Below are 26,105 nucleotides of genomic sequence, written 5' to 3' on the forward strand. Positions count from 1 at the left end.
CAAGGATGGCATATCCTCGAGGGAACATAAAATTCGCCCACCTAGATCATTTTTCCCACAGCCGAAATAAGATCGCGATCCGAAAATCACGCGTTTCCCACCCACTAGTCGAATGGCCCAGATGATCAGGTGAGTCCACGAAGAAACGAGGGCAACTAGATTTTCCCATGCGCCACAGATCGATTTATCGAAAAACCCGCCGATCGAACTATTGTCATCGATGGCGTGGTTTAACCCCTTTTCAGTTTTCCCGGGGAAAAAAGAAGAGGAAGCGTGGAATCTCGTGGATATATCCGACAAAGCCGATATGTTATTTCATCTCGAGACCATTTTCATGGAAGGGATCCAGCTGGTGGGCCCGCAGGTATAGATCTCGATACCTGGATTTCGTAAATTCGGAAACCCTTTTCACGCTGGCGCCGCTCGGCCCGGATAAGTTCACCGCGAGGGTAAAGGGGCCGGAAAGAGTTTCGTTCTTGCGTTACGGGGGCCCAGGTTGCCCCAGATTCCCCATTATATTGGGCCCCACCCTCTACTTCACTGCGGTACCCTCGGTGCGCTCAATTTTTCCCTTGTTCCCCATAATTTCGTGCGTATTGCTTCCGCTGCCCCATGCTCGAGGGGTTACTTGTCCTCGAACAGTTGAAAAGTACGAGAAACTCAACAATTTTGTTGTGTATAAAAATATGTTTCCTCAAAAAACCAATATATCTCACGTGTCCCCGTTTAGTTCGGATAATCGATAATCATGCAAACTTTTCTAATTCCACATTAAACTTTACGGAGGTAGCCTTGTCGAAGCTGATTTTGAACATTTTCAGCATCTTTCTTTTGTCAAACGACAAAATATTCCAGCAAGTTTAAGGAAATGGGGCTTTCGACTTTTTCCGTAATTGGTAACCTGTTTAATTTGCGAAAACGTCGAACAACTTCGGGCCTCGAATATTACCTGCAACAGATTCGAAGGAGTGTGAAAGCGACGGAAACCCGTCGTCCAAACAAATGAAGGGTTTCAATCACAGATGCTCGCACCGGTCCAGACGTCTCGGATTTATGAGAGCGACCGGACGCAATATGGCGTCCGTTTCCACGAAGGATCGCGGGGGTTTAAATATTGACGAGAAACTGGTCCGGGAAACCCTTTTCCGTGACGCGCTGTAAATTTCGTTCGCGCTCGTTGTCGCACCTTACGCCTTTTGCGGGCCCCCCGAGTGATTTATTGCGTTCACCGGGGTCCCCACGATATTTTCCCGTAACTGAGACAAACGTGTCCAGAATTTCGAATTAAATATGACCCGGGCTCTAAAGAGTTCTCAACCCTTCTCGAGCCGTAAATTACCAGCAAGTACCGCTATGCAGCTGGGAATTGCATCAAAATGAATCGGGCCCGCGAGACGTCGCAGCAGCGTCGCAAAATTTGTAGCCCGGGGTTCGCCGCTCTTCTTCTTTCAATCGCCGGTGTCCATTACAACGGTGACAATTTTTCTTTCGTCACGTCCGAGTTTATGGCGTCGAACTGTATCGCGTACCCGCCGAGTTTTTCGACTTACAAAGGGATAGGGTTCGCCGGGAAAATTGAGCACCGGAAACGGGATAAGACGGGTAGCCTAAACCCCTGTTGCCTCCTGGAGGGTGGTTATGCGAGAGTGGCCAAGGTCGGGACTGGTAAACAGGATTGTTTCCTTAGTAACCATCCCGAGGGATGGAGGGACCTTGAACGTTACGCCGAAATCTTTGGCTGCGAGACACGCTTTCGGTAACTCTCGATTCCCGTTCAGAATATTATCGCTTCTTGTCCGTTATTCTCGACTGAAAACAATGTTAATGTAATCAGAATGCGATTCTTTACAGAATTGCTCCATTTCCGATAAGCGTTAATGCTATTTTCACCTTATTTTTATCGCAAAACATTTTTTAGTTGGTGAATACATTTTTCCTCTTATTTTGGCTGTTGGAAACGAAATTACAAAAATGGCCATCTGCTTTATTCTTGGCTAAAGATTCGTTATACACTAGCCACATTTGTGTTCATTTCTTTTAGTTGATGACACCAATTTTTCTCTTACTCCGGCTTTTAAAAACTAAATTACGAAAATGGTAATTTGCAACCGATCTGCTCAGAACACCGCCAACCAATATTTAAAATATGCACGTCTTTATATTAATTGTGGTTGTACGAAGATACAGAGAACACACAATGAAATTTTACTTTGAGACGATGAGAGAAATAAAGGAAAGATCAGAAAATATTTTACGCGACGTCAACTGATTTTTCTTTTATTTCCCGTGTATCCCATGTGTTGTGTCTACCCAGTACCGTCGTTAGCATTCATTTCTTCTCTTTCAAAACCTTCTTTATTCACCCCAAGTTCCCATCCCCTATGATGACTTTGCTGGCCTCACGACTTCAACGATTCAATAAAGTCAGACTGAATCGGAAAATGGAAATTGACATCTCCAGATTCCTTTGTTACCGACTTTATGTCTCCTCCGCCCCATATGTCCTTCCCGCCTCGAAATGAATTTTTGCTTGACAACGGTGTGACACAATAAAAATATGTCATATAATCAACTGTATTTTAGGTGTGAGACTCATCAATCCGATGATGGGTAACAGAACTGACCAAATTTGGATGCTGGAGATTAACCCTTGCACTCGGCGCTATTTTCATTCTAAAACAAAATTTTTCTTCCGTCTTAGAATATTTTCATTTTATTCATACGAAACCGATCCGATTTCCCCACATATAATATTTAAATGTTCAGTAATCTATTGAATACAAATTTTGTAATGTAACAAATATTTCGTAATATTTTTTGTAATTTCTTTGAAATAATGTCACAACAATTTCTAGTGGTGCTTCAGAGTCACCACTCGAGTGCTAAGGGTTAAATCGCTTTAGTCCGATTATTGTGCCCGGCAAGAACGTTCAAGAAAGTGGTCCCAATTAAAACGTGGGTACAAACGATCGATATCGCAGCGATCGCAGCCGAAACGAGAGTGAACGCGACATTAGCTCCGCCCGAAACAAGAAAGAAAGCTTAGAGAAAGTTGGAATAGGATTTCCAGCAGCAGAGGCGAGTCTCGCCGGATCGACTTACACCGATATTTGCGTCCCAACAATTTACCCGGGCAAACGGGTTCCACCCTGGCCTCCAGGTGAACCTGTTGCGTCGTTAATTGCGCGAATGTCGCCTAACGTGTCATTAATTACGTGGAATATTTCAAGCGGCCGTCCCCTGACACTGACTTCTCGCCGATAACGAGCGTATAAGTTCGTGCCTAGTCCAATGAATCAAGATAATGCCGCGGAAGAGAAAAAAAAAAATAAAGACGACGAGAGGGGACAAGACATCGAAGACGAGGGGGATACGGGAGGACGAAGAGTGACTGACTGGGGAACTGGTAGCCGGCCGATAAAAATCAGAAAATAAGGAAATCGGTAGCAGGCCAAGGAGAAAGTGAAACGAAAAGCTGCGTCGCGTCGGTGCGTTCGCGAGCACGCGTCGAAACGCTTCGTTCGAGCGCGCGGAGTGAGGCAATAGGATAAGGAGAGTTCGTTTACCCGTCGTTATCGCGACAGGACTCTTTCTCGCTCGTAATCGCGGCACTTGTCTCGTGCGATTCTTTTTGCGACCAGTCAACGTATGACCGAGATAACGCTCAGACGGTAGCTGAATAGCTGCGAGCCCCGATGAAAATGAATCACAGTGTCCCCGGACTGATATCCTGCTACCTCGAATCCTCTTAGCGCCCCGATAGTCTTCAAATAAAAATATCAACCTTTCAGCCTGCTGTACTCCCAGTCAAAATGGACCCGATGAGACAGATGAGTCGTCCCTTTATTTTAAAGGTTATATCAGTTCAATTTTGGGACAAAATCTGTTAATGGCAGTTTTCCTCAAACATTTCAATGTACGAAAAAAATGGACTTGTACTACTTTCAAAGAGCTCGTCTTTCCCCGGCAAGGTGTGCGTTTGAGCTATTGGTCCGTCGGTGAAGTTTCCAGCCTTTTCGCTCGAGAGCTTTCTCGCGGACAGTTCTGCTAATTCGTCGTCGTAGAATTCCCGCGGCTCCCTCTGGGGGAGCTCGAGAAGCTCTCAAACTTTTCCGCCGGCTTAGCATGTGACCGTTCCGCTAAAAAGTAAAATCGAACGCGATAGAGGCGCGTCGAGTCGAAGGCAGCGGCAGAGAGAGAGAGAGAGAGAGAGAGAGAGAGCGCTCATCTCGCAGCGGCCAAAAATAAACGGCTGCAATCTCGGCCCAGTAAAAAAATACTCTCCCGGACTTATCGAAAATTAGCACGCATCCTCCGCAAGAAGAGGAGAGCAGAAGAGATAATAACAGATCCGCGGGAGGAACCATGGAAGAGAAGAAAAGAAGCTTCGAAACGCATCCCTCGGAACCGAGAGGTCCTTCGAGGCCGTAGGACGAAGATTAGCAAAAATCCCGCGAAGAGGCAGCGGGTAGACGAAGACTAGGCAAAAAGATAATAATAGGAAGGAGGCGCGATCAGCGCGGAGAAAGAGGATTCATAGAAAAAGCAGAAGGAAAGGAGGCGAAAGGGGGAGGCTGAGAGCAGGGAGAAGGGGGTTGGAGGATGTAGGAACGCGCGAAACCGAAGAAAGGACGAAAGAGGCGAAAAAGGAGCGAGTTGGGTGAGCTGCAGAAAAAGAAAGCAAAAGAGAGCAAGAGGAGAGAGAGCCGGAGAAAGAGAGGGTGGCGGAGGAACGACGAAGAAATCGACGAGGAGGGGAGCGCGGCGTAACGGAGAGAGAAAGAGAAAGAGGGGAGAGGGTCCGTGACCGAACAGGATCAATGCACGCCACGGACCTTGAGAATTCCCCTGACCCCTCTAACCGCCTTATACATCGGGATTCCTCCCCTCCATGGCTCGCAGCCCTTGCAGAAGCGCGACGAACGTCGCGGAGGAACGCGAAACAGAGGAGGACGACCGGTGACGAGAGACCAGGGAGGGACGAGGGGGCCACCAGGCGCAGATTGCATCGTGCACCAGTATTGCAGAGAACATAGACGACACATAACCTCACTAACACACTAGCCGGCGACCGATATGCAGGCCGATGCACCGTCGTGGCCCGTCTCGGGCCAATGCTCCTCCCGACAGACAGATCGGCCGATTAACCCCTCTTCCAGCTCGACCACTGGGACCCCAGTCCCTCTCGAGCTCGTCTAACCCGAATCTGGAACGAGCCTTGCGTCACTTTGATCGACCATGAGCGATCCTACCTATAGATCCCCGGTAATTGTCCCTTGATCGCCGTGGAACGCTCGATAAACGCTGATTAGCCCAGGCACCAGTGTACCTATTGATTTACTGCGCTGGACAGATTCTGATTTCTCTAAAAGCTTACGGCTGTGCGAAACAGAAATTTTCTAAATTAATTACAAACAGAAATTAGAATGAGTGGCTGCTCAGAAGTCTAAAAAATTCGATCAAATAGAAATGACCTATCTAACGAAATAAAAGTTGAAACGTTAAGATGTGCGATACTGAAAGCACTCTGTCGAACTTAATAGAATAACGTCGAAATTGATAATCTGGACAAACAATTCGGTCTCCCATTTCTGAGTGAAATTTTGAAACTGAAATTTTTCTTTTAACGACGTCAATAAATCAAAAATAATGGTCAAACACTGTAAAACATCTTCCAATCTCTCCTCGCACTACTGTATTTCGCATGTCCATTTTACCATGAATAAATAAAATTTGCAGCCCACTTATACCTGGTAATTATGAGAGGAGAATGAAGGAAAATATTTTCATCTATGTACAAGAACAATTTTTTATTTTTTCATCTACAGAAGAATTGGTCATAAGCCCAATACTACCATTGGGCCATAGTTGACTAACTAACCAACTAATTACATCTTTACTCAACGATTCCAAATTAAATTAAATTTTTATTTTCCCCTTTCCTATGTTCTATACATGTATAGCATTCAAGAGGGAAGGTAGAATCAACAATTCCTCCTTAAAAGGATAGAAATGTCAACGGTGTTTGCGAATCGATGATGCAAACTTCCGCCCACCGAATTCCGAGGCAGCTGCCGATGGCAACAGGTCAACCCTTCCCGAAATCGTCGCAAAACTGGTCGAGCATGCCTTTTGAATCCTTTACAGCTGGTGTTTACGTAAAATCGACAGAGAATGACCGAATACTCGTCGCGATCGACAGCTGCGCCGAGGATCGGGACACGCAGGACACACGGAAAATCTCTCGATGGTCATAGGAAACATTTGCATCTGATCGGTGCCACGATCGGCTCCGGTTTCTGAATCAGGTACCCAATACAAAATCCTCTGCCATCGGGGCCAGGATCTTTTCGTTCGGTTCACCCTTTGACGAACACACAGCCGGGGTTCACGAAACTCGGAAAAGCGAAGGGGCCAATAAATGGAACTGATAATTGTGGGTGTACTTTGTGAGACTGTTCAGCTTTGCGCAAGACGAGTGGACAGATGCGAATTGCCGATCGGCCTTTGTGGCGGGATCCTTTTTCGAAACCTCCTTTTATGTAATTTTCGGCTGGAGGAGCGTAGATCATCTTGGTAGATGGTTGGAAATGAGAGGAGCACTATATTTAATAAATAATAAATTGAACTTCGTTTCGATGAACGTACCCCATCATGGTCTCCTAATAAAATACACTATTTAAAGTGTTTTTAAGTGTTGGTCTTATTACGATTCGAAATCCCTTATAAATTATAATATGTATTTTTGGAGAATCTTTTACAATATTCCAATTATGTTTAAATCACATATATTTATTCAAAATACGATATAGGTGAAGTCCAGAGTAAACACGATCTGTAGAATCGAATTTTAAAGCAAAATGGAGGAAGAATCTTTGGAGTTGCATTCCTCCAAACTTGCAAGCAATCTTTTCTGAAAATCGTACAAGAAGGAACAATTGTCCATATTTATATGAACAATAAATGCAACGAATGCACGATTTAATGATCCTAGACGGGAAAGGAAGTGGACACAAAGGAAAGATGGCCGCAGCTCGCGCGAAACCGTCAAATCCCGACGGAGACTTGAACGCTCGTGCAGGCGATGCGGCAGGTGCATCTCTCGCCGGTAAAAGGGACGAGAGAAAGAGGCGTATCCGAATCAGAATTCGATCTTCCGCGTAACATCCTCCTCCCCTGGCGTTCTCCTGTGGCTCGTTTTCCTTTTACGAGCGTGCTCCCTTTTCGCTTCTTTTCCGGCCCCGCGGTATAATGCGAAGCACGCGTGACGTGATCGCAACTGCAACCGGCAGCTGCATCGTCTCGGCGTGCATCCAGACACGCGCCCCGTGTTCCGGCATTATGTAATACCGAAAACCCCTTATTATATCGCGGGGAGGTATTAAATAACAGCGAGACACCCCTGCTGCGGGGGTGCGATCAGATACTTCCGTGTGCGCCGATTCGTTTCGATCGGTACACGCGCTACTCGACAACCTTGTTTCATCATACTTGAATTTTTTCAACTGGGTACTAAAACTGTTACCGCCAAAAATTCTAGGAAATCATACATTTAATGGAATTGCGGTACCGAGGAACCAAGATCTATTGTGGTAATTATTAATTCTTCGAAGTCGAGTGTCGACGTATTAACGACATTTGGGCAGTACGTTAATTTAATGTAATTATATACATAACGAAAAGCGTATACTCGTCATTTTTCCCATTATTTAAGATTCCGATCTAGAACCTAGGTTTCTGAGGAAAAGATTCTCGTCCGGAAGGATAATACATTTTATGTATGGGACAGTTTCATTAGAAAGAAATTGAATTATTTATAGTGCTCATCATTTTTATGCACGCGTTTGAAGAAGCTTCAGAAATGTGGAAAGGTTGCCCGCAGCCTTAAAAGGATTAACGTACGATCGCATTGCTCAACCCCCATTGGTCGTCGAAAGTACACGTTCCCCTAAGCGCAAAACCGGACACAGGTGATGCTCCGTTTGTATAGATTTTCGGTGGATCGTGGAAATGGAAAAGCCAGACACACGTGTTGCCGGTCGATGCATCTGCGAGCAACCCTTAACGCAAACAACCCTTCCGGTCGAGTTCCCACGGATTTCATTTTAAAACGCCGTCATCATTCTTCGAAATCTGCATCCAATTTTCCCTAATGCGAACAACCGTCGTTTCATCGCATCGACGACGTGCTCGAGGACGCAAAGGGTCGCTAACATTTTCATTCGTGCGAAAACTTCATAGTAGAAATTTCAGACTAAAAATTGCCGAATAAAAGAGCTGTTCATCTGTTAACTGTTTCACGTCGTTTAGAAAAAGACTTTATTTGATGAGTACTAATCAGAAGAAATCAGTCGTGTAATGGCAAGAAGTATTTGGAATTTCGTGAAAGAAAAATGTCCATGGCCGAATTATCTTGGACGTCGAAAGCCAAGCGTTTGAGCAAAGAATCGAGCAGCAGCATGATCGATAAATTTCTGGAGACATCTGTCTAGCTTTGTAAGAGGAAACGCAAAACGTGACACGCGTCTCGTAACGTGAAACCCTTTTATACGAGAGATGATTTTACGTAACGGATGTTACAACTCAACACGTGGCTGTTCCCCCACTTTGGCTACAAGAACCGGAAACTTAAAGAAATTTATCAATATCGGTTCAACCTTGATCCTGTCAAATCGTAAAATATTTCTAACAGAGACTGTTAAAGAATTGCAAAAATATATTCTTGTACATATTATTGTTTTAAACAGATCACCTAAAGGGAGAATTGTGAAAATATTTCATTGGATACATTCTATAAGAAACAAATGAGAGGATTATTATTCTCTGGTTCAGTGAAGAAAATATTAGGTTCAATAATTTTTCAAAAATTTAGGGTTGTACAGGGATGTCTTTCTGAGACTTCTGACGACACCTAGCGGCAGCTGGACCTCGAGAGAGGCCAGAAGGCCCACTTTGGGCCCGTCACGAAAGAGCCATCTGTGGTACAGGCACAGAGATTCGTCGAGGACCCAGAAAACTCGGTCGGCAAATTTTGAAAAGCGATTTTCTGTCGATTTATCGATCGAGATTACAAAATTCCTTAATTATTAATTACACGGTTTGGTCCCTTTGTAATTTACCTAATAAGGCAGTCTAATATGTCCGCAACTACGGCGAACTTCTCGCAACATCGAATTAAACTAATAAACTGCAAAGGTGCTATTGTACGATGGAGCCAAAAATAATGAGAGAAAAACCATGTGATTAGCTAGATGAGCTTATTAAGATAAAGTTCCATGGGTCGACGAAAATGAGATATATGTTCATTGCTTATGCACATTTATCTTGTGAGAACTATGTACCATACATCCACGCGTGTTGCTACTTAACGAACCTCTCTTAAATTATTACTTTGTCTTGATTAATCTTTCCTGCCCGACTCGACAGTTACCAGGTGCAAACTTTCGCAACATTGATGCATCGAAACGGCGCCCTCTTCATAGATCTTCGGTTTTTTACCTTGTCTTGCAGGATACGGCAAAAAGGGAGAACAAAATGGATGGTTTAAAAAATGGACACCAACCACAGTTCGCATTATTTACAAGGAAACGATGCATTACTACTATCATTCTTCCATACGAGTGTCTTTTTAATTTCGTGACAGTATGAACATAGAATATAACGAGCTTAGACCTCTCCATAGATAGACGAATGTGGCTAATCATTTTCAAAATAAATACATAAGTACATCAATTTTAAGACTACTCATCTTACAAAAAAATATAGAAGAATTTCGATCCTAAGGCTAATTAATTTAAGAATCAATGCAGAACTGTATCACTTCTGGGGCTAATAATCGTAATTATTAGGAAAAATTATATTTTTAAACGGTTGGGCCTCTCGCCCCAAGAAAAACGAAATTTGTGACCAATTTTACCGCCCAGCCAGTCACGCAATCTCCCCTTAATCGCAACAGATCGTCCCTCATTGTTGATTACACGGAACGACCTGGATCGCATTTGCACCACCCGGTACCGTCTCACCCTCCCATTAGCGCCTGTGCTCCGCCCTTGAACGGATTTCGTCCAATTTTTCTTCCTCGTCCAGTCCATTTCCTTATATTAGCTTTACTTCGCTGTCTAAAGCTGCCGAGGAAAAACAGCTGACAGTTCAGTTCTCACCCCCGCGACCAGAAACACAATACACCCCCCGAAAGAATACGAAGACCATAAAAATGGCACTTTATTAAACCAAGGAAGACTTATCTTGAAAATATGAAAACATTTCTAATACCCTGAACTAACGACAAACATTATTAAAAATATTTATTGACAAAGATATAGTAAATGTATACAGTTCCAAGTCCAAGGATTATGAACTCTATAAATATTATGCCTTGTTTTTACCATTTATAATATTTATTTTAGAAAGAAAATTTTGTAATATTCTAGCCCATTTCTTTTCTTAATTTTTGTATGAATTCTGTTCATATGAAGATTTGCATGCTTCACGAGATTGTCTTCGACTGGTGTACATAATTCTTAGAAATTCAAATCGATAAATGAATGAAAAGAAAACACCTATCAAAATGTTAAATAAAAATCGCCACCGAAATGAATTCCAAAAATCTGAACAAACGAAGTCTAATCCGATAACCTTTAACATCCCCCAAAAAAATCTTTGAAAGAATTCATCGCAATCGAAAGACCACCAGGAACGTATCGCTCGCTTTCGCGGTTGAAAAGATCGTCCGGCGGCCATTGGAGTAAGTTCGAGCGTCCAGCGGCGGCTTTCGAGAAAAGCAAGAAGAAAAAAAACGGGAAAAATGATGCGCGTACGTGACGCTCAAGGGTAATAAAAGGAGAATCGTACGGTGCATTGCACCCCGTGTCAGACGTGGAGGGTAAGGTATACGAGGGAGGAGGAGGGGAGTTTGAATCGATTCCGGGCGTTGGCGCCGAGGTCACCGGCTCGCCTTGTTCGGAGTAATGACCCTCACCCAGTGCAGTGCAATGGCATCGTCGACAACCCCTCTCGCCCTTTCCTCTCCTCTCTCCACTCTCTCTCTCTCTCTCTCTCTCTCTCTCTATCTCCCTCTTTCCGTCTCTCTGCCCCACCGCGGGCGGCGTCTCTGTCCGTCTTCAGCCACCCCTGGAGGGGGTTGAAGACTTTGTTCGCGGTTGAAGGGGTTAGAGGATGTCTCGACGGTGGCGGATCGGTCTCTGAAGGAAGGTCTGAGCGAAAGGTGGATACGTGCGAGGGTGGGAGGAAGTGAAATAGGGTGAGACGGAAGCGGGAAAGAGGGCTATCATAAAATCCATCCCCGTTTTATACCGATTTGCCCGCCGAGAGAGCCACTTTCACCCCCTCTCGCGAGCGAGCCAGGGCCGATGAGCTCTGGCATCCTCGTCGGGACCTTAAACTTCGGGGGAGGTCAATGATCGATTCCCCGACGTACCTGTGCTCCTCCCTCTCTCTCCCCCTCTCCCCCTCTCGTTCTCTCTTCCTCCCTCTACCTTTCTCCGCCTCTGATACTCTTTCTCTTTCTCTCGCCCCACTGCCGGGACCGTTTGACTCGCGACGGGTAATTTCGGTAAATTATTCAGGTGCACGATGCGATACGATAGCGACCGATTGCACCTGCCGTGAGTGCTAATTTCCAGGCGAGCGAGCGAGCGTTACTCGCGTGTCGGGGGTGCAACCCGGCGCGCACGTTGTTTACTCGCCGGCTACCCTGACCGGCGCGCGTAGGTGGCGGCCGACCATTGGTCGGGGCGAGTTTCAACCCCTTTAAGGACTACATTGTACGGTTTTAGTGCGCTTTTTTTCCTTTTTCCCGGGCGAGCACTCCATGCAAATGATATTTTTATACGCGTCTCCGCCCGTACCCAGATCCCCGGTCGTACACGTTCAATTTGATTTCACTGTGGAGGAGACGCCGCATACGAACCCGAAGGACACTGCCCCGACGGAATTTTTGTTGCTTTAATTTATTGCTGTGCGAAGAGCAAACTGTAGGTAACGTTTTATCGTTGCAGTTTGATGTACTTTATAGCACACTTGGCTGTGCATCTTCGATTTTCTTTGGAAATCAACCTCCCGTTATGAAAAATGGAAAAAGATACTATGACGTTAGGTAAATGTTACATCAAGTTCAGACGAGTATAGATGATTTCTCGCATAACAGAATCAATGTCATCTCGTCGAAGTTCGTCCACGAAAGCTGCTAAAAATTGGAAATCTATTGAAAAAAACTATCCAACGAAAAGCTGAAGTGCAATATGAATTTGTCGATAGGATGTCGAGCGGGGAGTAACCCAAGCTACCTTGATGAGGTACACTTATCGGGAATGTTTGTTGAAAACAATTACAACACACCACCCAATCAACTCTGAAATCATTCGACGAATTTTAGATAAGAGTATTTACAGCTGCCTCCCATATTGGTCTAATGCTTCTTATAAACAGTTCACGGTGTACAGCACATCGTCCAATTGACTATGATCTCTGCGGCGTCAAAATCGGAAACTCGCGTGAAAGTTTGACGATAGAATGATAGAGTCGGATGTGCGTGATGGTGTCGGGCAGGATCGTGTGTGTGTGTGTGTGTCGGCCGGTCTCGCGAAGCAGAAATCCACCGGCCATCAATTCAAGGTGAGTCGACGGTGCGAGGAAATCGGGGGATGCCGAGGAAGTTCCGGGAAAAGAGGAGTCGTGCCTCCCTCTGGAGAGGGCGAACCGCAATGTCGACGTGACGCGAAGGTGAAGCGGGTTGCGGTGCGGTAGGAGAGAGAGCGTATATACCAGCACCGGCACTGCTGCAAGGGGACTAGGTCATTCCCCCTTGACTTGCACTACCGAGCGAACAGGGGTCATTGCGAGACACTGAACCCTTCGAATGGTCACCCTTTCCACGTCGACGTGGCGTACGCGAGCGAGCAAGAGCGTGCGCGCACTTCTATCCGAGCGAGCGGGTAGAGCGGGTAGAGCGGGTAGAGCGGGTACGGCGCGGGTAAAGCCCGAGCGGAATCGCGGTGCGCCGACCCGGCGAGCTTTTCGTCAGCTATACCCCGACGCGACGTCTCTATGCCTCCGGTCTATGTATACTACTCCGTGGAAGGAGCACCGTCGTAAATTAGACACTCGAGTTTTAGTGCCAATTGATGCAGCGGACCGTTCGCGAAATTCCCTTTTCAGGGGCTCGCATCCCGAAAAGCACACGTGCCGCACCTACCTTCGCTTCACAGGGTATTCTAGTGTAACAGGTCCGAAAAATTCATTTTTTCCCTGCGAACATCGAATGTACACTACCGGCCAAAAGTAATTGACCACGTATAAAAATCGCATAATTTTCTTAAAATTGAACCAAATGGGTTGAGATTTCTTGCCACGTTAAATGACAAAGTTTACTAAGTAAACGAAATGTTGAAAAAATTCGTATTGGTCGAAATTGCGAAGAAAAAAGTTAAAGTAAATTTTTGCAACTTTTTTATCTAAGCCTGTAATGAAACTTTAATCGATACGTTTTATGGATCTACGTTAATTATGTGTATGGTGAAAATTTCATCTAAATCGGTGAGCGTTGCTATGAGCAATAAACATTTCTGAATGAAAGTCGCAAATATTCGGCACTGTCAAAGAATTTCACCATTGTGTGATCACAGTTAAATGTTTATAGCTCATAACGATATTAACCGATTTAGATGAAATTTTCGCCATACACATAATTAACGTAGATCTACAAAACGTATCGATTAAAGTTTCATTACAGGCTTGGATAAAAATGTTGAAAAAATTTACTTTAACTTTTTTCTTCGCAATTTCGACCAATACCAATTTTTTCAACATTTCGTTTACCCGTTACTTAGTAAACTTTGTCATTTAACGTCTCAAGAAATCTCAACCCATTTGGTTCAATTTTAAGAAAATTATGCGATTTTTATATGTGGTCAATTACTTTTGGCCGGTAGTGTACATTTGAAAAATATGCTAGCTCAATTCTATAACCGCATTCGACGGAGTAACGAAATCATGGCTCTTTTAGTAGAACGCAATAGAGGTTGATCACAGGGTCAACTCAAAATTTAACCCTTTGCACTCGGCACTATTTTCAATGTAAAATTAAATTTTTCTTCCGTCTTACAATATTTTCAATTTATTCAAACGAAACTGATCCGATTTCTACATACAGCATTTGAATGTTTAGTAATCTATTAAATACAAATATTGTAATGTAACAAATATTTTGTAATATTTTTTGTAATTTCTTTGAAATAATGCCACAACAATTTCTGGTGGTGCTTCAGAGTCACCGTTCGAGTGCAAAGGGTTAAGCCACGCTTCTGGGATGTCGCGGAAACTACTGTACCGATCGGACTCAAATTTGGCGCACTTCTTCAGCTGTGACTATCGTCAGTACCATAATTGCTAATATTTAATGTTTTTCTTTCTGTTCGGTACCGATCGTAGCCACTAGCGGATTACATGGTAGATGTTTGAACCTTTTCGTTACCGATAAAATTGCCCCATGATTATTATTATCAAGTAAGGAACAATTAAGCATTTGAAATATTCTCTGGAGGATAGATCCCATCCGGTGGCGTGTACGGCCTGGCATAGTGGAGTTCCGCTCGTTTAAATTGGGCCATGGAATCAAAAGCGGCGCTGTTGCAGCAACAGCAGAAGCAGCAGCAGCAGTAGCTGCAACAGCAGGGTCAAGGCAGTGCACTTCGCCGATGCACTTGAGGAGCGTTGCTCTCGGTACCGTTCCGTCGCTTTCATTGAACGAACAATGCCGGCACGATTGACGCATTCAGACGGCCCGACGGCCGAAATTGGTCGGCCGTTTCAAGAAACGATAATTATACTCGCTAAACCGATGGATTTACGTCGCACTCAAAATATCCGGTGGCGAGCGGGCCCCGAAGCAAATTCGCGTCACGTCACTTGCGAACGTCGCGAAAGTACCGTCGCTGGTGCCGATTCGCCGAAAATCATTTCACTGTACAATTTCGTGCATAGCAAATAAGATCGACTTCGATAAAATTGTTTTGTCGTTACCAGACCGCCAAACTTTGCGCCGTTAATCTAACCTAACCGAGAGCTATGTAAACTTTTCGAAATTTTGACATCTCAAAGTTTTCTGTACGGCTGTCAATTCCCATAATTTATCTAATTGTATCATCTAGAGTTCAGAATTTGCATAGCAATACAATTGAAAAAATTATTATGACTGATTGCTGTGACTGTCTTTAGTTATTTCATATCCAATCCGCTTTGTCTACAAAAGATAACGGTTCTCGTGATAAATACCTCTTTTAAAACGGTAGTAATGCGGTTGATTTGAGCCGTAAGTTGTGCAATGTTTGAGTGATGGAATAAATGGTTTTGTCAAAACAAAAATAAATCATCAGTCATTTTTGTCGAAGTTCCGGCAAAGTCCTCAAGGAAATCGGAAGATTACACAACTTTAAATCTTAATTTTTTTTTTTCTTTAAGTGCCTCTGGAATATCCAAATGTTCTTTAAAAATAAACGTGTTGCGATCGCATAATCATTTTTAATTTATCCGACATTTATCTCCTGCGCTTTTTTCTGACGCCGAGATGGCGCATAAATAAGGAATAATGAATCACTGATTACAGATCAATTAAGACGCGAAGTCATTTGCAATTATCTGCAACCTTTCTGTCATCAAGTATGTACATATATGCATGTGTACACGAGAGCATGTATTCAACCCGCGATAATGAACGATAACGGAGGAAAATTAGACACACATCAAAACTGTTATCGGTAGAGACCGAGAGATAGTAAGTGTCGCTTTTAGTCTAATTTTATCGATTGAGCAAGTTGGAAAAACGAACAACGTTGTTACTAAATAAATTAACGTGTCCACAAGGAATTATTCAACAAATTTATTTCTTTGCATATATGTTATATAAAATTTGGATACAGACATTCCTGTTTTTTTTTTTTTATTATATAAAGTAATGTAAATTACTTAACTGATGTTAAGTAATAACAACAGGACTAAAAGTGCCCGGTGAACTTTATATTTTTCTTGCTATCGTATGGACGTGAATGTAAAATTATTTTCTGAAAAATTAATTTACAGTACATTCGTCTTCGAAGGCTCACAAAAGCAGCATCCCTCGCTGGAACCGCTTTCAATATTTCTGAACGCTCGGGGAAAGCTTCCTCCTCGATTATCAAAGTCCGAGAATGTCAGCCGGCAAACCGTAATTAAGATCAAATTAAGATTTAAAGAGCTCGGGGCGGGGGCGGGGGCGGTTGGCGTCCAAAGGGACGAAAAATCTTTAATGTCGACGGATGCATATCCACCGACGGTTTCCCCCGGAGGAGAGGCCAGACAGACACGCGTCGGCGAAGGAGAAGAAGAGATATTGGGGGAACGAGACACGAAAAGAGGGAGACAGAGGAAAAGGGCAGACAATAATGGCGGAAGATGAAAGGGGGGGTCCAAATGCTCGCACGTGAAGTTGCCTTTCGCCGAAAGTGTATGCGCACTGGGGGCGTCTCGGCGGGCTATTCAAAATTCTTCTAAATATATCCACAATCAATCCTAAAACACTATTTATTCCGCTGAAAAATTGAAAGCATCGTACAGAGCATTGCACAAAAACTATGAATTTATGTTACATTCAGATACTAATGCACAGACCATAATGAAACAGGAACTCCAACAAAATTTCATTGTTCATTGTTTTATGAACAGAGGAAGTTTTATCCATCCTGATTTTTACGAAATAATTTATAAAATCGGAAGTTTGCGTAAAAATCAATTCATTTTCGAAAAAATGAATAAAGGAAATATAAAACTGTGAAAACGTTTTTGAACATTCTTATTTTGCGTAAAACTCCGCGGTTTAATTATTGTGGATGGAATATTGAAGAAGTAACTTTTGCATACACCTAATAAATAAAACATCTCTTTCGATGAATTTTTATTTCCAAGTAGATATACTTGTTTCGTCGCTAATGCGAAACGAGTCGGTTACATTTGTTTACATTTCGTTGTACTATGGCCCTACATTTTTTTTCAGTCTTGAACACCCTGTAGATGACCGTGTGTGGGACAGCTATTTGACGAGCAAAAAAAGAAAATAACCGGTGGGGGCAAAAGGGAGGAAAAGGGCAAGGGTGGAGTGTCTGGACGGTCGGCACGCTTCGCCATGACCCTGCCGGGCCCATGTTACACGTTGCACTAATTAATTACCCTTTTACACCGTCTGCCTTAATGAAATCAGTTCCCCTAAACTCGCGTCTCGTCCATGCAAGTTATGACTCGACGAAATTTTTTTCGACAAAAATTCGAACTCCGTTTCACATTTCACAAACGAGTATTCGTAATTCACCGTTTACAACAAAGGATTAAAGATGGCCGTGAGTCAAGAGTGCGAAGCAGGCCCAGACACAGATGATAAGAGCAAAAAGTAAAAAATTAATGGACAACCGATACGAAAATTGCCTACCAAGTGAAACAAAACGAAAACGATGAAGAAGGGATCAGAGCTGCCAAGGGCGAACAGGTTTCTCCGATTCCGAGGCCCAAGATAAACACAGGGTCCCTAAAAATATTTGCTCTTCTTATCGGCTGGTGCAGCCGCTGTCGGGTCGACCAGCCATTCGATGTTTAGAACCGAAAATCTATGGAAAAAAATATTTTCGAAATTTACTCGTGATAAGCACACTCGCTCTCGCTACGCCTGAAATATTTTACAACGGCAAATACATCAATTCTTTTAAATTGGAGACTAATAAGCTGTCTGTTTTGAATCTCTTAACAATAGGGTAGTCTTTTGTAAAATGATACTTCCAGTAACAGTGAGCAAATTTTTAAGTTGTTGTTCTCCCTTATGACATTTTTTCTCTGCCAATAAAAACAACTATTTTAATCGGAAAAAACTTGGAGTCTAATTGCTTCTAATTTCAAAATAAATGTTTCAATGAGAGGGGGGTGGTTTCCCATAAAATTATATTTTCAAAAACAAGAAGCAACGCGGATTTTTAAATTGTGCTTAGGTCCAACTACTTTTCCTTTATCAATGGCAGTAAATATTTTAATGTAAAAAAATTCGATGGCCACTGTTTCCAGTTTCAAAACAAATGTTTTAGTAATAGGGTGGCGTTCCGTAAAATCGAGTTCCAAGTAACGGGGCGAGGGTTTCTTAATGGTTGTAGATCGAGGGTAGATTTTGAAACGTAAACTTTGGAAACCATTGCACTGTGCGGTGCATACTATTCACCACGTAGAGGCGACAGTGCTGCACGCACTTGACGCGCACGTGCTGCCCGTGCATGTAGTCGGAAATGCACGCACACGCACGCATCTTGAGACGAGGACTGAAGGGTGTCTGCGCCCATGGCACACGATGCAGCGGCGTGCACCCTCAGAAATGTCCGGAGCGACCGCTGTGTTGCACCGAAACCATTGCATTTTAACATTTTACGAATTCATTCGTGCTCTGTAAAATCTCCCCGAAAGTTTTAAATCGGCCAGAAACGAAAAATATTTTTCGGATCGAGAGTTTATGTAACACACGATTTCACGCGAACGCTCGATAACCACCGTTGTAAAAACAAGGCGACGAACTTGAGGAAAATATATATTTTAATATTTTAATACTCCGCGTTATCTCCTTCGGTACGAATGTTTTTTGAAGTGTTTATTGCAACACCGACTTAATCTGCCGTACAGTTCGATTAATATTGTTTTCAACAAAAAAAAAAAATCAATAATTCCAGAACGGAGATCAAAAGTTAAATACAATTAATCTCTCGCTCGTATACTCGATTCGTCAAATTCTTCAGTGCCTGAACAGTAAATTTAACAAAACCAATTTACCCGAATAATATAATCAAAAACACGCAACTCCGGCTCAAAGAATAAACATTCCCAATCTGTTTGCGTTGCACGATTCTTTCATATCGAAACAAAATTTTCCCCGTCAAAGAAGCCAAGAATGAACACGGTAGAGAAACAACAGAATATAAACTCGAATGAACACCGCCTTTAGAATTTCCGTGACAGGATATTGAAAAAAGAGAGCGGTTAATCCAGATTTTTGTGAATTTTTATGCAGAATCCCGGTGTCGTAAATTACTTTATAAAAACCAGGATTAGGGAAAGATTTAACGTCACGGACTGAAATGTTTTTTGTAGTGAAGTTAGAATTAGAAGGTTATTAATGGTTCCTTGCGTTCTACAAGCTGGCAGACGTTCGTAAATGAGAGATGACAGCACAGAATAGCTTGTATTTTTGGCGAATCTGTATCGCAGTAATGAACACACTATCGGAACGAACGGGCCAACGGTACAGAGTGCGGACGCACTTCCGAGCTCGAATACGTCAGCAGACCTTGGCCTCCAGTGAGCATAAGCCGATAACAGAGGCCTCGATAAGACTGGGGGCCTATTTTAAAATACCGATTTGGCCCACTCGAGCAGTCGCTGCGACCTCCATTTTCCTGATCTACTCGAATTCTTAGCTGCTTATCCGAGACGAGCTACGATCCCACCGAAATTAATGGCCCGTCGAAACGAGACCCACGCTGCTTCTTCTAGAACTCGAAGCGAGCTTCTCGAACGTAAGGAAAATTAATTGGTATGCAAAGTATCATTTGGCCCGGAGACGAAATGTTTTCATTTTTACTAAAAAATCGAACTTGATCTTCTTTCGATGTCCGCGAAACAGTGTAAAGAAATAAGAAAGTACATAAATGTCGTAGAAATGGATACCGAATGCGACAGGGAATGGCGGAGCCTCCATGGATGCACCTAATAAAAATTCACTGGAGCCGTTGTTGTTTTTACGAATATGGCCCCCGTGACGCATACACGGCTCGTCAGGATTTTATCGTGGAATGGTATCGAGGAAAAATGACGATGGAACGTAGTAAATATTGAAATGCACGTTTCCGAAACAGAAACTCTCGAACAAAACACCTTAATGGGTCCAGAAGTAAAAATTGAAGGGCAAAATATCAAATACATTAAACATATAGTATTTACTATTGTTCGTAAACCTAGTCGTTAACAATTTTCAACATAAATTATCACGAAAAAGAAATGGAAGAGGTTTCAATTGGACATTATTTTGAGATTATTCTTTTCTTGAGATGAAAAGTGTTCCCAGAGAAAAAAAAAGTTAGAAATCGTAGATTGAAGTGCGAGATAATGTTGATTCTCTGTTGTACAGATTGTATTTTTTAACAGGACTACGTAATACCGTTAATGTGGGCGCCATCCCGTGAAATGTATCAGAGGGGGGTTTTCGGGCGACGCTTTCCGGAATTTCTCATGGCCAAGGTCGAGCCTCGCGTCATCTCTTCCAATTTATATTTAGAGCCAGGAGATTGACTCTTTTTTTCTCAGGACACAGTATCAACCTAGACCGTAGGTACCCGCTGCCATGCCCAAGCACGAAAGAGTGACACTATGTCATGCGGGCGATAGAAAAAAAAGGTCTGGATTTTCCATAAGGATCTAACCATTTCCTATGCCTTAAATTGTACTCACTGGAAACTCACTTTCAGTTACTCACTTTCACTCACTAGTCAAAACTAATTATATCTGCTTTATGTTCCATTTTCTAAAACTGGGAGCCAAAAATGGCAATTTAGAGCTTCGTCGAGTCGGTAACCGAATTTTCCGATACTACGAGCATCGATTATGTGTAACAAGGTTTACCGAAGTGGTTCCGATATCATTCCAGCACGATTGTATCGTGAACCGATAGGAAACACTTTTTTTCTCCAGTTTCGGCCCTCCAAAACCCAACGTCTTCCCGAACTCCGGACCCACGGCTATCGCAAAGCCTGCTCGCGTTGTTATCATTTACGTCATCGTGACCGAGGTGACGCGTCCCCGTTCAATGTCACCGAAACACAAACGTTACAGTTTCAGAACCTGAGCGATCGGTCGCAATTTATCAGCGATCCAATCGACAACCTGTCGCGTACCTGCATCCTGCAACGCCGCTGAAAAGCGTGAACGCGGCGGGATTTTCAAACCCCGATTCCGGTGGCAAGTTCATGGCCGATGTTCTCGCGAAATGTACCGAGTGAGACTGAAATAAATGCGTCGCTTTGCCGCACTTTGGAATGCGGCGCAGAAATTGCAGTAGAACACATATTTTGAAAAGTAAAACTATCAGAATGTATTTTTAAGAGTATTTGTTATTTTCACACAATTTTTCCAAGTTCATATTTGAAGTATTAGAATTGTAGAATTTTTACTTTTACATGTAAAATGATTTTGATGAAATAAATTCGGTTCTCGAATTTTATGCATTACTGTCACTACGCCATTAGAAATGAAAATATGTGGTCAGTACGAAGAGAAATTCGTTTGTCTTGACACCGAAAAGTTCGTATTTCCTCGATAAGTAATAAGATATTCTTCAAAGTAACAGTAGGAGAAATGAAAGTTATTTTGACTAGAATGCAAAAGAGCGATAAGAAAATTGAAGCCCGATCTTATCACGAGCGAAGTCGTGTCGTTTATCTGTCTTCGGGAACCTGTTCACGTTTTTTTCGAAATATCAATGTGAAAGGCATCCGGTCTCCATCCGAGATTTAAATAACAAACTGTATCATCATTGTGGAGGTTGACGCGTCTGCTAAAACGACCTCGACACGCATTAGCAAGTTAAATAATCAACGCTGTTGCCCGCCTAATGTCAAGGTCGTTTGATCTATCGATCACGCAATCGGTAAACAATCACGGTTCACGCTTGCAGAATTAATTGATCCAGCTCTAACGTTCGCGTGGCTGATAACAGAATTCGACGTAGATTGTCATTTCGGTTTGACGATTAAGTAACATTTTCGAGCGGTGAAGCATAAAATGAGGGAAAAAACGAAACTGAGGAAAGCCAAGGATCGTTAATAACCTGCTGTAAATATTTTTCACGGTTTCTCGGGAAAAACAAAATCATTCCTATTTATCTGAAGGCGCCGATGAACAATGAACAGTCGGTATTTAATTTTGAATACAAGACTCGCAGATAAATCTTCGTTCCAGGCATTGTAAAATCGATACTCGACATTGTGTCGTTTAAAGTGAAATCTTTTTATTGTGTGCACTGTGCTTGATTAATAATGTTTTGGTGGCGATAAGAGGTGCGACGATTTTCAAAGTTCTTGAACGTTACACGGTCTTATCTCTTTCCAAAAACCGAAGAACTCAAAAAAGAAAAAAAAATGAACGTATTCGATAAAATCGTTAGATTGATGGGAATGTGATGTTGATTCCGTAGATATATATTGAAATCAATTTACTATGGTGTTATTGCTTTACGTAATCAATTGTGTAATGCCAGAGAAGCATGAAAAACAATGGACGTTGTGTAATTGATTAAATAAAACAGTAACACTATTATGAATTGAGTTGCACACATTTATTCTGACAATTTTTATTTATTCTGACAATTGAAAAATACAAACTACATTGTTAATATAAAATTGCACTTATAATAAAATTAGGAACACTAAGTTTATGGAACTTTAAAAATATATTGTAACACAGGGCCGGTGTCGCATGTCAAAAGTGCAATACAGCTAAATTGTTCGAAACAATGGAGTGAGAAAAATCGTGGAGGACAAATGATTGCTAGTGAAAATAATTCTATCAACTTTTCTGTTCCTCTAATAATTTCACTACGTTGAACACAATTTATCGACACATTTAAATCCACTAAATCTTTCCACTGTTTCATATTGCGCTAGTTCCTTTTTGCCATAAATCCCATAATGTTTAGCAATCGCACGACGAGCTACGCTTTTCGAAAAGCAACGCAATTGGAAACAAGAATGCGATCGCAATGCAATGATCGATTTTGTTGTTCTTTCGTCGTCTTTCCGAATCGATAAAACTCGCGCGGAATCGAGCAGTTCGACATGCAAATTGTTTCGCCAGCGACGAGGTCTCGGCTCATCGACGACGGATCGATTATCGATTATCAGGGTACACGGGTATTAGCTTTCAGAGGACGAAGCCCCGTAAATCGCTCGCCTCGATTCCTCGCGAGTATGCGTCCATTAATCGATTCAATCGATTCGGTTACTTTCGATTTTGAATCCACGGAACTGGAAGCTATCGTATCACTCTCAATTTTTCGTAACGCGTGCCGCTTCCACCAAAACGGCGTCGACAAAATACATTCTTTTCAGACAGCGATGGTGCAAACTTTGCGATAAATTCCTACTTTAAATAATTTTGGAATACTTACAACAAAATTAATTTTCCGACATAATCAAAATCCACCTCAAACTTCGTCAAACCATTGAGAGACACGCTTGTTACAAGTTACAAATACTGAAACAGAAATGCGCCCGTTTCCAAGGCAATCGAACTTCGTGATAAAATTAAAAAATGACAGAAAGCGGGCTGGAAAGGTTTCGAAGCATGACAAAGGGGTCATGCTTCCGTCCCATCAGCGTTTACAGCGAAAGAAATGGCGCATCCGCACGAGGTCGCGCGCAATCCGCGCGTCCTTTGTTTACTTTCGCGTCGACCACCATACTCCGCCGATATATTCGGAGCGAAAGTGCACCGGATAGACAGCGCGCAGGCAACTAAGAGCTTTTACTTTTGTTGAAGACTCGAAAAAGCTTATTTTTAGGCGCGAAACGCCGCGACCCGAGCAACGAACGCGATTGGCTGGCGAGTTCACGCGTTGCGACCGCTATTTTTCTCTCCTTCTTTTTCCTTTCCTTTTTTTTTCTCCCCGCCACCACCTTCATCCTTCGTTACACGAACGTCCGGCTGTCACGAAGAGCGCAGACGATAGCGCTTAGCGGGGCTTATCGTTAATGAAACGTACAGACGTAAACACTAAACATAGTGCACAGGCCAGAATGTAAAGTATTTCTGCGAAGTCCGATCAGGGACGACCTGTCCATCGGAATATGCGAATTGCGGCCCGTTTCGAGGACGTCAGTTGTCCAAGTTTGCTATAAAAAGATTCGGACCTGCGGAAGTTCGCACCTACGTTTCTCCGCAGCGACGGTATCGGCGATTAATGTAAAGCAAAGTTGGTAATTGCAAGTCATGCTACGCAAAGGTGGGAAAATTACAAATTTTTGTGCATTTAGATCGCGTAAAACTGTCGGGAGAATTGTTAAAAAGTTATTAGAAATTTAGTATGATGGTTCAGTTCTCATTTATCGAACGTTTCAGCGAAAGATGTAAAATGATATTTCAACGTTTAGTTTTTTAAGTTCGTCCGTATAAAAGTGAGGTTTGGTAGCGATCTCCCGATTATGAGCTGATGTCACGAAATGTAGAAAAAATTGATCATTCGAAAGGAAAGGTTCTAAGAATAGATTCATACGATATTGGTCTGGCTAGAAAGTCCAATGATTTTTTGCGAACAGCACAATAACCGTAGATCAAAGACTGGAAAATCCTTTGTGCATAGGATAATGAAATTCCGAAAATCTTGATTTTACACGTGAAACTTTTGTCCGTGTTTAGTTAAAAAATGTGAAAAATGTTTGTGGTTAACATATCTCGTATATTTTTTTTTTTTTGCCAATATCACTCACGGCGCATGTTTAATATGGCCGCCATTGGACCTGATGCACCCGTGCATTTGATAGTACGGCACTTCTTTTTTACTTCCATTCATATCATAGAATGCGGCTACATTTTCTGAGAATACTAATTTCCAGTACAATAGTTTGTTGCACAAAACTTTATTTTAAAATGCAATTTTCTGAAAAAAACCAATTTTGTAAAACTGAGAAGCGTTTTTTTCTCGATTCGCCTTCAGAGATATATATAAGGTCATTCGTAAAAAAAATTAAGAGAAAAAAAACAAGATACTAAAGTTCAAAGTTCAGAATTGACGTTCCGAAGAACTGAATCGAAAACTTGTCGCCTCGTTTCACGAATCGTTCCACCGATATATTGCAAATATGTGCAAAGTGATGTCCGATAAACGCGTTATCACCGCAGCGATTTCTAAAAGTGACCCATCCAAATTATCGATCTTGACGGATTAATAAAAAGTTATTTCGATTGCGCCCAACGAGAGACCAAAATCCTCGAATTATCACATGGCCCAGTTGGCTGTGATAGCTCCACCCGTATCTTTTAAATGAACGAAAAACAGTTCGAGTGCCAAATTCTCATCAAAGATTGTTCTCTAACAAAATTCAACAAAATGGAAAACGGAACGTATTGCTCCGCCAAGTACAAATCAAAATGTTCCCATCCAAGCGTAAGGCAGATGTAATCCAAGATACCCTTTTCCAAGTACAAACAATGGCTTCCTAGCAAATTGTGAAGAAGGTGTAATCCAAATGAAGCAAAAAGGGAAGATCAATGGGAGCCCTAGATGATAAAATAAGATTGCACCAGTAGACGATGGGTACCTAGAAGAAAATCCATTGATCAGTATTATATACGAGGCTCACCAAGATCGGGTATGGAGCTGGTGGGCTCCTCGTGATGTCCCTTGCCTTCGTTGGACGCCCTGGCCCTGGGGGGCGGCGGCGGGGGTGGAGGTCTCATGCTGGACGTGGAGCTGACTACGACGGTGGCTGGCGGTGGTTGCGTTGGTCCTCCGTTCCGATGGTTTCCCCGCATTTGCGTCTGCGGTGGCATCACAACCGTGTCACCGCGGTGCCCCTGGGGCGGCCTGGGGCACCAACCATGTAGCACCCTTATTGCGCTCCTGACTTCCGCCTGGAGTTCGGCGGCTCTGTCCCTGGCCGTGTGAGCCACCTTTAATCGATTCCCCCGCGGTCGCGGGTCACGGGAACTCTCGTGAAAATTGCTCCAAGATCGTGGTGCTCGGCTTCATTCACGTAACACGCGGGCACATGGGCTACGGCGAGCAAGAATCTCAATCCGCAAACGGAGTTTCGTCGATGGACCGAAAACACCTCGATCGAGGGATCGAGAAGCACCCGGAGATCGAACGTAACCGGGAACAAATAATTCGCGAGAACGCGTCAGGCGCGGGCAGGCCGGCTCGCCGGTGCGTTTTCACTATATCACCGCGCGGATGTCTCTCGAATGTCACGGTCAATGTCTTCACGGCGGCGTGACACCTGCAGTGGAAGCCCTCGCGGTGGCACTCCGAACTAGTCACT

The 26,105-nt window shown here is 43.1% G+C and overlaps 1 protein-coding gene across 2 annotated transcripts in view; it reads right to left on the minus strand.

Moving 5' to 3' along the window:
* E75 (ecdysone-induced protein 75) overlaps positions 1 to 25,629 on the minus strand; it is a 184,890-nt gene extending 159,261 nt beyond the window's left edge. For both annotated transcript variants that reach the window (XR_013082674.1, XM_076792169.1), the window contains exon 1: positions 25,425 to 25,629. Coding sequence is in view for 1 of the 2 variants with exons in the window: in XM_076792169.1 (XP_076648284.1) it covers positions 25,425 to 25,614 (190 nt within the window). In the remaining variant the exon portion in view is untranslated. The remainder of the gene's footprint in view (positions 1 to 25,424) is intronic.
* Positions 25,630 to 26,105: the final 476 nt, after the last annotated feature.

This window comes from Halictus rubicundus, chromosome 8, assembly GCF_050948215.1.
Source record: "Halictus rubicundus isolate RS-2024b chromosome 8, iyHalRubi1_principal, whole genome shotgun sequence".
NCBI lineage: Eukaryota > Metazoa > Arthropoda > Insecta > Hymenoptera > Halictidae > Halictus > Halictus rubicundus.